Raw genomic sequence first — 14,640 nt, 5'->3', positions numbered from 1 at the left:
TGGTAATCTTATTCATTCTAAAAGTCTGATTCAAATGATAGGTACATTTGATATCTGCACATTATTTTCAACCTTCTCTGAGAAGAATTAGGTTATTTCTTCTCTGTGTCATACTCTATTCTTACCTCTCGTAGTACTTCCCACCTTTATCATAATCATTTGTTCTTATGGGCGGGGATGTCTTTTCACCATTTTGTTTTCATGGCCAGGTCCAACATTTGCTGGACAGTTAATATTTGTTTGCCTGACAAAGGTTATCAGCAGAGTAGGTCCTGGACCCTATGCTCTTAGCTTCCTACCCAGTATTCTTTGTATTCTTTACTATTTTTGAGACCGCTCTCCTGCTTAGGAATGCAGCAAAAGTGCTGTAAGCATACATCCAATTTGTCTCAGAATATTAGAAAGATGCATACATAAGGGCTGAGATTTAATTAAGTGAATAATTTCTGCAGTTTCATCAAGTATATTCTTTTTTATTTTTTTAAAGATTTTATTTATTTATTCATGAGAGACAGAGACAGAGAGAGGGAGAGGCAGAGACACAGGCAGAGGGAGAAGCAGGCTCCACGCAGGGAGCCCGACGTGGGACTTGATCCCAGGTCTCCAGAATCACACCCTAGGCTGAAGGCAGCGCTAAGTCGCTGAGCCACCCGGGCTGCCCTCATCAAGTACATTCTTAAGTGAAATTGGCTTACTTTGTTTTGAACTGTGTAGTGAGTGTTGTAGAGTTCCAAGATACTGCTTTGACTCTTAATAAGAACTGGTGATTTTACCAGCAATTGCTTTTGTATTATCAGGGCAAATGGCACTGTAGTGAAACAGATAAATAGCATCTTGGTGTCGTTATAAAACAAGTTTTGTCCCTGAACAGCCCCTGAAATGGTCTTGGAGATCAGAGGTCTGAAGATTACCCTGTGAGAATAGCCATAGGAGACATAAGAGTTGGAGATAGGAAAAGAAATAATACATTTTGAGGAAAAGACTATGGCTATTAGCAAAAATGCCATGTTTTTGCCTCAAAATTTACCATGATAAGCTAGCTGATCATTAATAAAGTTTGGCCATACCTCCTCTACTGAGCCAAACCTGCCTTAAGTTTGGGCACTTTAACACTGTCACAGAAGCTACTATTTTCCACGGACTTCTTTTTTTAGGAGAAGAGATCAACTTTGGGAAGCTCATTACAAAACCTTCAGAAGGAACAACCCTAAGAGTAGAAGACCTTGTAAAACAGTATTTTCAAACTGCAGAAAAGGTAATTTTTAAATTTTAGCCTACATGTTGAATAATGGCTACAGTAAGATAATAGACTTTAATTTAGGATATGTATAATTGGCACTTCAAACAAAAGGAAACTCACGATGTTTCCATTAACTAAGTGAGACAACAGTTAATTACACTCACTTCTGGTTACTCTATATCAAGAAAAATTAGTGCTTAATTGATCGTGTTATTATTATTGTGGCTATTATTGTTGATGTTATTCTTTTTCTTTTTCTCTCTACTGCATGTTTCTGAATCCAGGATTTACCTCTCTTGCATCTGCGTGTAATTTCAGAACTACTTTATTAAGACAGCCATAAGATGGTGAAGCTACTTTTATTGTCATGAGTTTATGCCACTTTAAGATCTGGTTCCATTAATTGCCTTCTGCTGCTGAAACAAATTTCTACATTCTTAATAATTGAAAATAACACAAATTTGCATTGGTTCTGTAGGTCAGAAATCTGACACCAGTCTCACTGGCCTAAAACTGAGGTGTTAGGGTTGTGCTCCTTTCTGGAAACTAGCGAAGAATCCATTCCCTTATCTTTTCCAGTTGCTAGAGGTGTCTACATTTATTGGCTGATGGCCTGCTCATTCCACCTCCAAAGCCAGCAATGTTCCATTTCTCTGGCCATTTTCCCCCCGTTAGATCTTCTCCTAATCCCTCCTTCTGCCTCCGTCTTCCACTTTTAAGGATGCTCATGATTACACTGCACCGACCTGCTTAGTCCCTGGCAATCTGATTTTACAGCCAGCTGGCTAGCAACCTTAATTCCATCTGTAACCAGCTGTAATTCTCCTTTGCCATGTAACGTATTCATAGCTCAGAGACTAGGATGTGTACATCTTTAGGGGGCCATTATTCTGCCTACTACATTGATTAACCTAATCTCTTAAATCATCATTTACCATTTCAGGACCCTACATCCCAACCACTCAGGCCTCTGCATTCCCACCTGTCTTAAACACTACTCCAGTTTCTTATTTTTATTTGACTTATTCTGGCCCATAAAATTTATTAGTAGGCTTATTTACTGTCCATTGTTTTGTTTTCTTTTGTTTTGCCTTCAGCAGCTAGATAACTTTTTTCTCTTTTCCCCTGGTAACATTACACCGTAATTTTCTTGGCTTACAAAGAATTATTTGGTAAGGAATAGATACTCATTTCTGTATCCACTGATTTGTACCTCTTTTACAGAATGTACAGCTCTCACTTCTAACAGAAAGGGGAATGGGTGAAGCAGTACAGGAATTTGTGGACAAGGAAGAAAAAGATGCCATAGAGGAGTTAGTGAAATACCAGTTGGAAAAAACACAACGATTTCTTAAAGAACGTCATATTGATGCCCTAGAAGAGAAAATCGATGAAGAGGTAACTGATTTGGGGTAGAGAAGTCTAGTTAAACAAGGTCTACTTAAGAGTAGCTCTGACTTTTCTATTAAATCACTGTTTAACTACTTTGATTTTCTTAGTTTCCGGTCTATAAAATCAAGTTTGTAAAATGATGATAAAAGTAGAAAAAGTCTAAATGGAATCTTAAACATGATTGATACCCATTAAATGTTAGCTTTGTTCCTCACAGATAGTATCTTCCCTTGAAAATCATGAAAATGCTTTAAAATGAACCTTGTAGGATGAAAATTCCTGTTCTTTTCAACTTTTTAGTAAGTTTTGTCTGAGATTTTGAGTTTCATCTAGAACATGCCTTCTCTCTAAGCATAAAAACAATGGAAGGATCAGAGGGAAAGCTCTTTAGTTTTGACTGGAGAGAAATTGTAAATGTTGCATGTCAAATTATCAAAAAACAAAATACATTGAAAGGGAGAAAAACTTATATGTAGATAGAAGAAAGATTGATATGCATAATATTAAAGTACCTTAGTAAATGTTAAGAAAAGTAGTAAACATTTCAATAGAATAACGAACAAAGACATGAATGAGGGATTCACGAAAGAAATACGAATGGTAATAAGCATATGAAAATGGTGTTCAGAGGAACTCACATGTAGTTTTTATTTGTCAAAGTAACAACAATTTGAGGAAAGTATTTAGTATGCTGCTGGTGGGAGTAACAATTTTGAGCTGGTATACTGAAAGTTTATCAGTGTATTCAAGAGGTTTAAGATTTATCCTTTAACTCAGCCTTTTCCCAAGACAACAATGAGGTAGAAATTTGTGTTTGGAGTAATTTATCTAAGTGTTGTCTACAATGGGGAAATTTGGAAAGTGTGGTTAATGTTGGCGCACACACATACATCTAGATACTATGCCGCCATTAAAAATTATACTTCTGAAGAACACGGAGAAATATTTTCAATGTTATGTGTTGAAAGAATGCCATAAATGTAAAACTATATACACTATGATACCAGTGATTTTTATTTTCTATATGTGTGTGTGCATGCAAAGAATGGAGGAAAATTCTCCAAACATTATTAGTAGTTATATTCAGGTAATGGGATTATAGGGGATCATTTTCTGTATCTTCTAGATTCCCTGTAAGCAGAAGAACAAAACATTATTTTTAAAACTTTAAAACATTGACTTTGATTTTAGTGCTTTTAATTAATTAGTCCGCATGGCTCTCTTAAAACCTTATGTCAGTATGCAACTAGTAATATTCCACTGCAAGTACACTGGGTATTTAGGGTTCATAAATTTTTGGCAGGGATGTATTTCTCTCTTAAGTACCAGAAATAAAACTTGACCACCCTGCCCAAATGTAAATATAAAACTATAAAACTCCTAGGAGATAACATAGGAGAAAATCTAGATGACATTGGGTATGACAATGACTTTTTAGATACGACACCAAAGATACGATCTGTGAAAGAAGGAATAGATAAGCTGGACTTGTATCAAAATGAGAAACTGCTCAATGAATGACAATGTCAGAAGAATGAGAAAACGTGCCACAGACTTAGAGGAGAAAATACCTGTAGGAGACACATCTGGTAAAGGGCTATCATCAAAAAAATACAAGGAACTCTTAAAACTTAGCAATAAGTGGGGCACTTGGGTGGCTTAGTAAGTTAAGTGTTTCTTGGTTTTGGCTTGAGCCCCAAGTCAGGCTCATGCTCAGCACAGAGTCTGCTTGTCCCTCTCCCTCTCCTCCTCCTCCTCTGTCTCTCTCCACATTGATAGATAATCAAACAAATAAAATCTTTAGAAAAACCCCAAAACAGCAATAAGAAACCATTACCCTGACATAAAAACAGACCAAAGACCTTAACAAACATCTTGCCAAAGATGTACAAATGGCAAGTAAGCATATGAAAACATACTCTCTATCATATGTCATCAAGGAAATTTAGATTAATAATGCACCTATGAGAATGGCCGAAATCTAGAACGTTGATAACACCAAATTCTGGTGAGGATGTGGACAGCAGGAACACTTACTCATTGCTGGCGGAAATGCAAAATGGTACAGGCATTTTGCAAGACAGTTTGGCTGTTTTCTAAACAACCTCCTATACTCTTACTATATGATCCAGCAGTTGTGCTCCTTGGTATCCTACCCAGAGATGTTGAAAGCTTATGTTCACATAAAAGTCTGCACACAGATGTATATAACACCTTTATTCATTGCCAAAACTTGAGGGCAACCAAGATGTCCTTCAGTAGGTGAATGGGTAAGTAAATTGTGAAACATCCAGACAAGGGAATATTATTTAGACTAAGAAGAAAGGAACAATCAATCCGTGAAGAGATATGGTGGAAACTTAAATGGGAATTACTAAGTGAAAAAAGCCAATTTGAAAAGGCTATCAACTGTATGATTTCAACTACACAATACTCTGAAAAAAAAAAAACCAAAACTATAGAGACAGTAAGGTGATCGAAGGTTGCAGGTGTTGAGTGAGGAGTGAGGGAAAGGATGAATAGGTGCACAGAGGATTTTTGGGGCAGTGAATGCTCTGTATGATGCTGTAATTTAGGTGGATACATCTTTTTCCAGACTCCTAGAATATAGAACACTGGGAATGAACCATAATAAAAGCTATGGACTTGGGGGTCAGGGCGCCTGGCTGGCTCAATTGGTGGAGCATGCTAACTCTTGATCTTGAGGTTGTAAGTTTGAGCCCCTTCCCCTTGTTGGGTGTAGAGATTACTTAAAAATCTTAAGAGAAACAACAAACTTTGGACTCTAGGTGGTTATGATGTCGCAATATAGGTTCATCAGTTAGAACCAATGTACCAATTCTGGTGGGGAGAGTTGATAAGAGGGGAGTCAATGAATATATGGGGCTGGAGGGCATATGGGAAATCTCAGTATCTTCCTCTCAATTTTTTTGTGAACCTAAAACTAGTCTTAAAAAAAGAAAAAGAAAACAACACAGAAGCAAATAACTTGAGCATCTCCACCTGGAGAGCTATCACCACTCCTGAGAGGGTGCATGAGGAATGGGGGGGATGTAGCTCAGAGCATGGACTTGATCAAACCACCTATGTTCAAAATCAGAACACTTGCTACCTATGTAAGCATCAGTGAATTTTTTACTGTTTCCTCAATGTAACATGGGTATAATAGAATCTCCTTTAAGATTGTTTTGAGGATCAAAAGAATTAATACATGTAAAGTCCTAGAACACTGGCGACACATGGTACCTCCTCAGTATTTTTACTCTGGCTCATTTCTGTGAATGACCTAGCACTTTTGGTATGGTATATCCTACCCAGAGCCCTGGTACATGCTAATCTGTTTTTAAAAAATGATTTGAAAAAAAAAAAAATAATAATTTGTAGGGCAGCCCCTGTGGCTCAGCGGTTTAGTGCCACCTTCGGTCCGAGGCACAATCCTGGAGACCCGGGATCGAGTCCCACATTGGGTTCCCTGCATGGAGCCAGCTCTTCCCTCTGCCTGCATCTCTGTCTCTCTCTCTGTGTGTGTCTCTCATGAATGAATGAATGAATCTAAAAAATAAAAATAACTTGTATCCCTTCTCCCAAATCATAACAATACTGTCATTTCTTTCAGCTTAAGCAACCAAAAAGAACCTCTCTTCACTCCCATTTCCCTTTAGCTACTACTCAGCTTCTTTGTTTCTCTTCTATTGCAGAATTGCCTCAGAGTTTTCTGTATTTGCTGCCCTGATTTTTCTCCCTCCCCTTTCCCTTACACCCATCATGCAGGTGTTTTGACCTGTCATTTCAGGAAACTGTCTACATCGAGGTCAGCAGTAACCTCCATTGCTGAATCTATTTCAGTTCATCTGACATCTCCCTTCAACTCTAATTTTTTTTTAAGATTTTATGTATTTACTTGAGAGAGAGAAAAACACATGCGTGCAGGTGGAGGGGCAGAGGGAGAAACAACCCTCCCCTCCCAACAGGACAACCCCCCCCCCAAGACTCGATCACAGGACCCTGAGATCATGACCTGAGCTGAAGGCAGACACTAAACTGACTGAGCCACCCAGAGGCTCCCCCTTGAACTCTTCTTGAAACCTTATTCTCTTTGGTTTTAGGACCCCATACTCTTCTGCTTTTCTTCCTGTCTCACAGTACATACTCTCAGTTTCTCTTATTGGTTTTCCTCATGTCTCCCGCCTCTTAAATTGAGAGAACCCACAACTCAGTCCTTGGAGCCCATCTTCAGCTACATCCTCCCTTTTGTAATCTCATCCAGTTGCCTAGATTTAAATTCCATCTATTTGGTGGTGATTTTCAAAAGTCTAGCCCAGACCGCTCCTCCCAACTCAAGATTTCTGCAGCCGGCGGCCCACTAGACATTTCTGTGGGGATGTTTGTTTGTTTGTTTGTTTATTTAATCTTTTTTTTTTAAGACTATTTATTCATGAGAGACGCAGAAAGAGGCAGAGACACAGGCAGAGGGAGAAGCAGGCTCCATGCAGGGAACCCGATGCGGGACCCGATCCTGGGACTCTGGGATCACACCCCAAGCCAAAGGCAGCCACTCAACTGCTGAACCACCCAGGTGTCCCTCTGCAGGGATGTTTAATGCAAACATCTCACACCACTAACATTCCCAGTCTGAATTGTTGATTCTCAACTTTTGCTCTATGTGTTGACTCTTTGTGTCCCCTCTATCCTGTCTTGGCATTACTTCAGAATGTGACTATTTGTCCAGTCTTTATCACTACCAGTGGTCCATTGCATTGCCATTTCTCACTTAGATTATTCTCATGGCCTCCAAACTTGTCTCCCTTTTCTACTCTTGTCCTTCCTCCACCATCCCCCATTCTGTCCTCATTTCAGCTGTCAATGACACTAACAGTTCAAGTCACTCTTGCCTTGAAAAAAAGTCCTTACAATTTTTTACAAGACCCTATTCAATCTGGCTTTCTGTTACTTTCTTATTTCATATCTGCTTGAGACACAGCAACCTCCTTGCTGTTTTTCAAAGGTAACATGCATATTTCTGCCCCAGTGCCTTTTTTAAAAGATCAAATTTAGAGAGACAGCAGAGGGAAGGGTAGAGGGAGAAGGAAAGAATCTCAAGCAGTGTCTGAGCTGAGCACGGACCCCAACGTGGGGCTCAGTCTCATGATCCTAAGATCATGACCTGAGCGGAAAGTCAAGTTGTCAGACACTTAACCAGCTGAGCCACCTAGGCACCCCTGCCCCACCCCTTTACACACATCTTTTCCTTTGATTAGAATGTTCTTCCCTAGTTACTTACAAGATTCATTACCTTTGCTCATCAGTTACCTTCTCCCTGAGGCCTTGCATGATCATTCTATTCAGATGGGATCTCTCCTCAGCATTCCTCACCTTCCTTTTTTTTCTGCATACTTATTATCTTTTGCAAAACTTTCACAGGTTCAGATATTTGAAGAATTCATGACTCCACTGAGCATACTGATTTAAGATTTTCATCTTAAGGCAAAGGATATTATGCATCAAGAAAAGAGTATCGGCAGGCAGTAGAGCCCTGTGAGAAGCCAAGCATAAGCTTCCTGTGTTCTCATTTGCACACAGTGGCCCCTGGATTGAACACTAAGATGTGCAGAAGTTCCCAGGGCATCTTTTATGCCCCTCTGGTCTCATAATCAAGCCATGCTTCTATCTGGTTATGCAGGTTGAAAACTGTCAGTAGATAAACATCAGTAAATAAATGGCTCCCTAGAGATGACAGTTTTCTTTTCTTTTTAAGTTTTTATTTATTTATTCATGAGAGACACACAGAGAGAGAGGCAGAGACACAGGCAGAGAGAGAAGCAGGCTCCATGCAGGGAGCCCAATGCGGGACTTTATCCCAGGACTCCAGGATCATGCCCTGGACTGAAGGCAGTGCTAAACCGCTGAGCCACCTGGGCTGCCCGAGATGACAGAGTTTTCTAAGTCTAGCTGTAAATTAACAACTAAAACACAATATAACTTCTTATTTTGTTTTTGTTTATTGGCTCCAAATGTGGGCACACAATCCTCCACTCCTTGGGGGCAGAATTTCTAACTATTTTGTTCATTGTCGTATTTTCAGTTCCTGCAGTGGTCCTTGGCACATAATGGGTGCTCAGCAAATAGGTGCTAAGTAAATTATTAAACAAATAGAATTTTTCCCTGATTATATAACTATGCTAGAAGAGCCTGTTGGGCATGAATTTAAAAAAAAAAAAAGAATCTCTGGTATCCCTTTTGGTTCCAGAATTACTGTCAGCAAACAGTAAACATTTAGTAGTTGCCTTGAAATGATTTCCAGAGGCCCACCCACTTCAGATACTTTTTTTTTGAAGATTTATTTATTATAGAGAGTATAACACATGAGTGGGGGAGTATATATATATATATATATATATATATATATATATATATATATTTTAGAGTACAATTTTGAAATTATAATGTAAATCACTAGGAAAATAGAACTTCTTGCATCAGTCTTTTGTGAGACAAACTGTACTTAAATTTCCATGTTTTTGGTGCAGCCACTCTTTAAGTTTTGTCAGAAAGTTAAAAATAGATCTACCCTACAACCCAGCAGTTTTGCACTACTAGGATACAAAATACAGATCCAAATGGACACATGCACTCCAATGTTTATAGCAACATTATCAACAATGGCCAGACTATGGAGAGAGTCTAAATGTCCATCAACTGATGAATAGATGGTATAAATATATGTGTGTATATGATGGAATATTACTTAGCCATCAAAAAGAATGAGATCTTGCCATTTGTAACAACATGGATGGAGCTGGAGAGTGTATAATGCTCAGTGAAGTAAATCAGAGAAAGACAAATCCCATAGGATTTCACTCGTATGGAATTTAAGAAACAAAACAGATGAACATATGGGAAGAAAAAGGGAAGCAAATCATAAGAGACTCTTAATGATAGAGAACAAATTGAGAGTTGATGGGGGAGGTGGGTGGGTGATAGGTATTAAGGAGGGCACTTGTTGTGATGAACACTAAGTATTATGTGTAAGTAATGAATCACTAAATTCTACTCCTGAAACCAGTATTACACTATGTTAACTAACTAGAATTTAAATAAAAATTTGAAACAAAAAATTCCCAAGTTTTATGTTGTAATGGAAAGCATTTCTTAATCAGTTGTAGGCTGTTGTTTTACGTTTCCATGATAGAAATAAGCAACATTTGCGATTTACTGTTTTAATACAGGTACGCCGTTTCAGAGAAAGCAGACAAAAAAACACTAATGAAGAAGATGATGAAGTTCGAGAGGTAATTGCTGATATAAATTCCTGTGCTTGTGTGTCAGTTTGTTAAACTAGAATGACTAGTAGGTTTGTTTAGAATAGTCAGTCCACGGACATTTGGTGGATATGACTGAGCAAGAATTGGCTTAGGATAGCTGCCTTTGATTTACACCAGTTCAGCCTACCAGTATTCTGCCTGCCGACATCCCCCTTTTTTCATTTTGCTTCATCTAAGACGTATTTAGTTGTGTGATGGAGGGGAGCATATACAACAAGAGCCCTTAGTGATCAAAATTGTACATAATTGCGATCAGAGCATCTTATTAGAGTTAGATAAAATCTTGCCCTACTGAGCTGATATTATTTTGGGACTAAAGGAAGAAACTTAGTATTTTGCTAGCAGTATTATTGTAGATAAATATAGTGTCCACTTGGCTTTCTAAAATGTTGCAATGGGCCTGACACTATCAGTGTTGTCTTTCTCAGTCTCTGCAGTTTAGGAACTTCTGGTTAGCACCCATTTACTGAAACTTCTGGCCTCTATCTGGTACTCAGTGAATGCACCGTTGAAATATATTTTTCTATTTTCTGATAGTCTGTGGTGGTTTCTGATTGCTATCTAGTATTTAAAGATTATCTTACAACTAATTTACTGTTGGGATTTTGTCTTGATTGCTTTCCTTCATATCTGTTACAGCCTTGCCATTCTACTTTGCATTAGCAATACAGATGGAATACATGGTTCATTCATGTCCACCAGAAACTCTCACGTTAGTAGATGAGGTAGACATATGTAGAAAGAAAATATTAAACCTTAGCATGACCTAAAGGGTCACTCTCACTGAATTAATACAACAGTCCTGCTAGTCCACTGTCATTTTCCTAAGTATTTCAGAACCGCCCCTGACAGGTGGTGAATTGGAAAGAGCTGAAGCACTTGACACATCCCTCAAATTAACTTTTCTAACTTCCACTGTTTTCTCTACTACAAACAAAAAAGAATTATTCTAATGAGCCACCCTTACCCCTGCCAATCCCTACCCTCTAAATATTTTTTGCCTTGTTATAAGCACACTCCTTAGGTCAAAGTCAATTCCTGGGACACTAACAAGGAAAAACCCTGCCTACGGAGATGGGGACTCCCACTTTATTACTTTTTTATCTGAACTCTCTTCTAAAGGAATCCCTATTTAGTGGTTGATCTACTGGTGACCACTAGGTATTCCCACAGCCTTTCAGGTGAAGCAGTTTCAGATACTGACAGAGGAAAAATCGGCTATTGAATAATTCTTTGGTACCATCTCTAAATGCCATGAGATAGACTTTTTTTCTTTCTTTTTAAAATAAAATTTCCAAATTTATATCTGATTTACTTCATCATCTGTCATATCATACTGGCTGCTTCAGATTTTAGGCTGATCCAATAATGCCCTTGTGTGGAATGTGAAGGAATAGGAAAGTGGTATTTTGGGTGTTATTTTTCTCTTCTGTCTTATTACAAAAATTTGATGCCCTGTGCTTACTGTGGGAAAGTTACCCCCCCAAAAAAAATTATGCCCCAGTTCATTAGAATATGTAGAAATAGCAGTCTAGTAACTCAGTTAATAACCTTTCTTTAGAGAGAATCCAAGAGGATAATCTCAGTGTCTAATTTTGTGAGCTTCATGGATTTTTTCCCTTTGTACAACTTAACACTGTCTCCATCTTGTAATACAGGGAATTTTGCCGGAAAGTGCAAATGTTATTCATTAAATTTTTATTTATTGAATTTTTTCTATGTGTGTGTCATTTACACTATTATATTTTATTATTATTTTTTAAAGATTTTATTTATTTGACAGCAAGAGAGCACAAGCAAGGGGAACAACAGAAGGAGAGGGAGAAGATCCCAGGATTCTGGGATCAAGACCTGAGCCAAAGGCAGATAGATGCTTAAGCTGTTGACCCACCCAGGTGCCCTGGATCACATACACTATTTTAGTTTCCATTTTACAAATCATACTGAGACCACAGTAAAGGTTACATGGTGGGGTGGAATTTGAACCTATTTCTGCCTTCAAGTCTGGACTTTCTGTCATATCCTATCCTATCAGAACTGTATATTATAATAACATTAATACAATGCATGGCCAATGAATGGCTAAAAGTGGGAGATTTCTGAAAGTTTTTGGTGTGCAGAACATCAAAAATCACTGTTCCTAAGAAGCGCAGATGCAACTGCTATACCATTTACAAGATGGTTTTTGGAAGCTAAGAGGAGGAGGCTCTAGATTAGGGATCCCTTATTGTATTTATATTTGTATTCATCTTACAGAGCACCTTAAAGTAGAAGAGTGTTTGCTAAATAGTAAGAACGAATGCTAGAAGAAAGAAATCACTTCTGGTTCTTGGGTCCTTTAAACTTGACTAACCATTTCAGTTTAACAAATTACAGAAATAGGTCTTTACATGCCCTTTGTGTTTGGAACCCTTAAGCTAAGTTTTTCATTAATCTTTTAAAGAATAAGAGTGAATATTTTCTACAAGGAAGGTAGTAGAAGACATGACAAATTGCATTTGGGAGTTTTTTAGAAGAAAGCACTTTTGGGTTTAGATTTTTCACCTATATTTTAAGACTTCAGCAGGTTAATTGGGGTTTCCTGGGTAATTTGCCAGCTTGCCATTTGATGTTATAAATGATCTTTATCTTTAGCATACTATTTAGGACTTGTAATGGAATTTGAGACTTTCGCAAGCTTTAACTCCCAGGCATGTAGAATCATTTCGCTCAGGACAAGAATCCCAGTACCATGTTTAAGTTATTTAAACAGACACAAGCATTAGTCCTTCCAAGAGGCTTTAAAACCTCTTGTTCACATTGAAAAGCTCTAAGTATTTTCTTTAATTATAAGTTCACATTTAAATAAGAGATCAAACAGTAAATATTTTAGGTTTTGCAGCTGTATATGGTTTTTGTCACCTATTCTTCTGTGTGTGTGTGTAGTTGTTTTTTTTTTTTAATAATCCTTTAAAAATGTAACATCTATTCTTAGTCTGACTCATAGTCCAGAGTTTACCCAGCCTCTGATTTCCTGTGTTCTACCTGAATTTGAGGCAGGGTTGATAGCCTCTTTCGAACTGCAGTACTAAGCATTATCAACAAAGTGAAAAGGCACCCCACAGAATGGGGTGAAAAGGCACCCCACAGATATTTACAAATCATGTATTGGGTAAATGATTAATATCCAAAACATATATTGTAAAGAACTCCTAAAATTCAACCCAGCAACAACAACAACAACAACAAAAAAACAATTTAAAAAGTGGATGAAGGACTTGAACAGACATTGCTCCAAAGAGAATAAACAAGTAACCAATAAACTCGAAAAGATGCTCAACATCACTCATCATTAGCAAAATGCAAATCAAAATCACAAAGCCACTTCACACTTACTAAGATGACTATTACAAAAAAGCTAGAAAATAGTGTTGCCAAGAATATGGAGAAATTGTAACCCTTGTGCATTGCTGGTGGGAATACAGAAGCATCTGAGAAAAATAGTATGAGGATTCCTTAAAAAATTAAACATGGAATTATGTGACCGAGCAATTGCATTGCTAGGTATTTAGCCCACAGAATTGAAAGCAAGAACTCAGATATTAGTACACCCATGCTTATAGCATTATTCACAACAGCCAAAAGGTAGTAATAGTCCAAATGTCCATCAAAAGCTGTATGAGTAAACAAAATGTGTGTGTGATGGACTTTTACTTAGCCTTAAACGGAATGAAGTTTCACTCATGCTGCAGTGGACAAACCTTGAAAACGTTACGCTAAGTGAAGTAAGACTTGTGAAAGGATAAATATTATATGGTTCCACTTAAACGAGATCCCTAGAGTAGTCAAATCGTACAGACAGAAAGAATAGTGATAACAAGGGGAAGGGGAAGATTAGGGAACAGGGAGTTATTTTTTAACAGGTATGGTGTGTCAGTTCAAAATGATGAAAAAGGTCTGAAGTTGGATGTTGACGATGTTGCACAACAGTGTGAATGTGCTTAATGCACCTGAACTATACACTTAAAAATGGTTAAAATGCTCAATTTTATGGTGTGTACATTTTGTCACAATTTTTTAAAAAACGGTGTAATACCAGGATGGTATATGTTCAAATCTCACAAAAAAGCAAATGGAAACATTGTCCTACCAGTGGCTCTGGACAATGGCTCTGGACCTACACTCATGAGGTAAATTAGAATTCCACTGCTAATTCTTAGAAGTAATGACTTCGGGTATATCAATAAACTACAGGGTCTGTTGCACAGAAAAGTGGAGTTAAAGTATTTGAATGTAATGTTTGAAATGATAAAATGAAGATAAAGTATTTAGACAAAGAGAAATATAAAATTTGAAAATGATAGTGGGTAATTCATTCCAAGAACTAATCATAAAAGGGCATGTGCATTTTAAATTTTTGCTAGATCCTGCCTTATCACCCCAGAGATACTACACCAGTTTACCTTCTAACCAGGATCTGGGAGTGCTTATTTCCCCACATCCGGTCCTCGTGGTGTATTACTACATCTTTTGATCTTTATAAATCTGATGGGTGAGGAAACTGTTTCTTGCTATTTTTATCATTACTACTTTTGTTACTGGTGACTTAGCAATTTTTATGCTTACAAACCATTTTATTTACATGAAACACCTGGTCATGTTCTTTGCCCAGAAATTTTTGTTTTGTTTTGTTTTAAGTGCCTAGCT

General features: G+C 37.7%; 1 protein-coding gene across 4 annotated transcripts in view; it reads left to right on the top strand.

Moving 5' to 3' along the window:
* Positions 1-14,640, top strand: part of MRE11 (MRE11 homolog, double strand break repair nuclease) — a 73,269-nt gene that overhangs the window by 29,647 nt on the left and 28,982 nt on the right. For all 4 annotated transcript variants that reach the window (XM_072795056.1, XM_072795055.1, XM_072795054.1 and 1 more), the window contains 3 exons: positions 1,155-1,255; positions 2,465-2,638; positions 9,859-9,921. In XM_072795056.1, coding sequence (XP_072651157.1) covers positions 1,155-1,255; positions 2,465-2,638; positions 9,859-9,921 — 338 coding nt within the window. The remainder of the gene's footprint in view (positions 1-1,154; positions 1,256-2,464; positions 2,639-9,858; positions 9,922-14,640) is intronic.

This window comes from Canis lupus, chromosome 23, assembly GCF_048164855.1.
Source record: "Canis lupus baileyi chromosome 23, mCanLup2.hap1, whole genome shotgun sequence".
NCBI lineage: Eukaryota > Metazoa > Chordata > Mammalia > Carnivora > Canidae > Canis > Canis lupus.
Note: the sequence above shows the minus strand (reverse complement) of the source record. Positions and strands in the feature narration are given on the sequence as shown.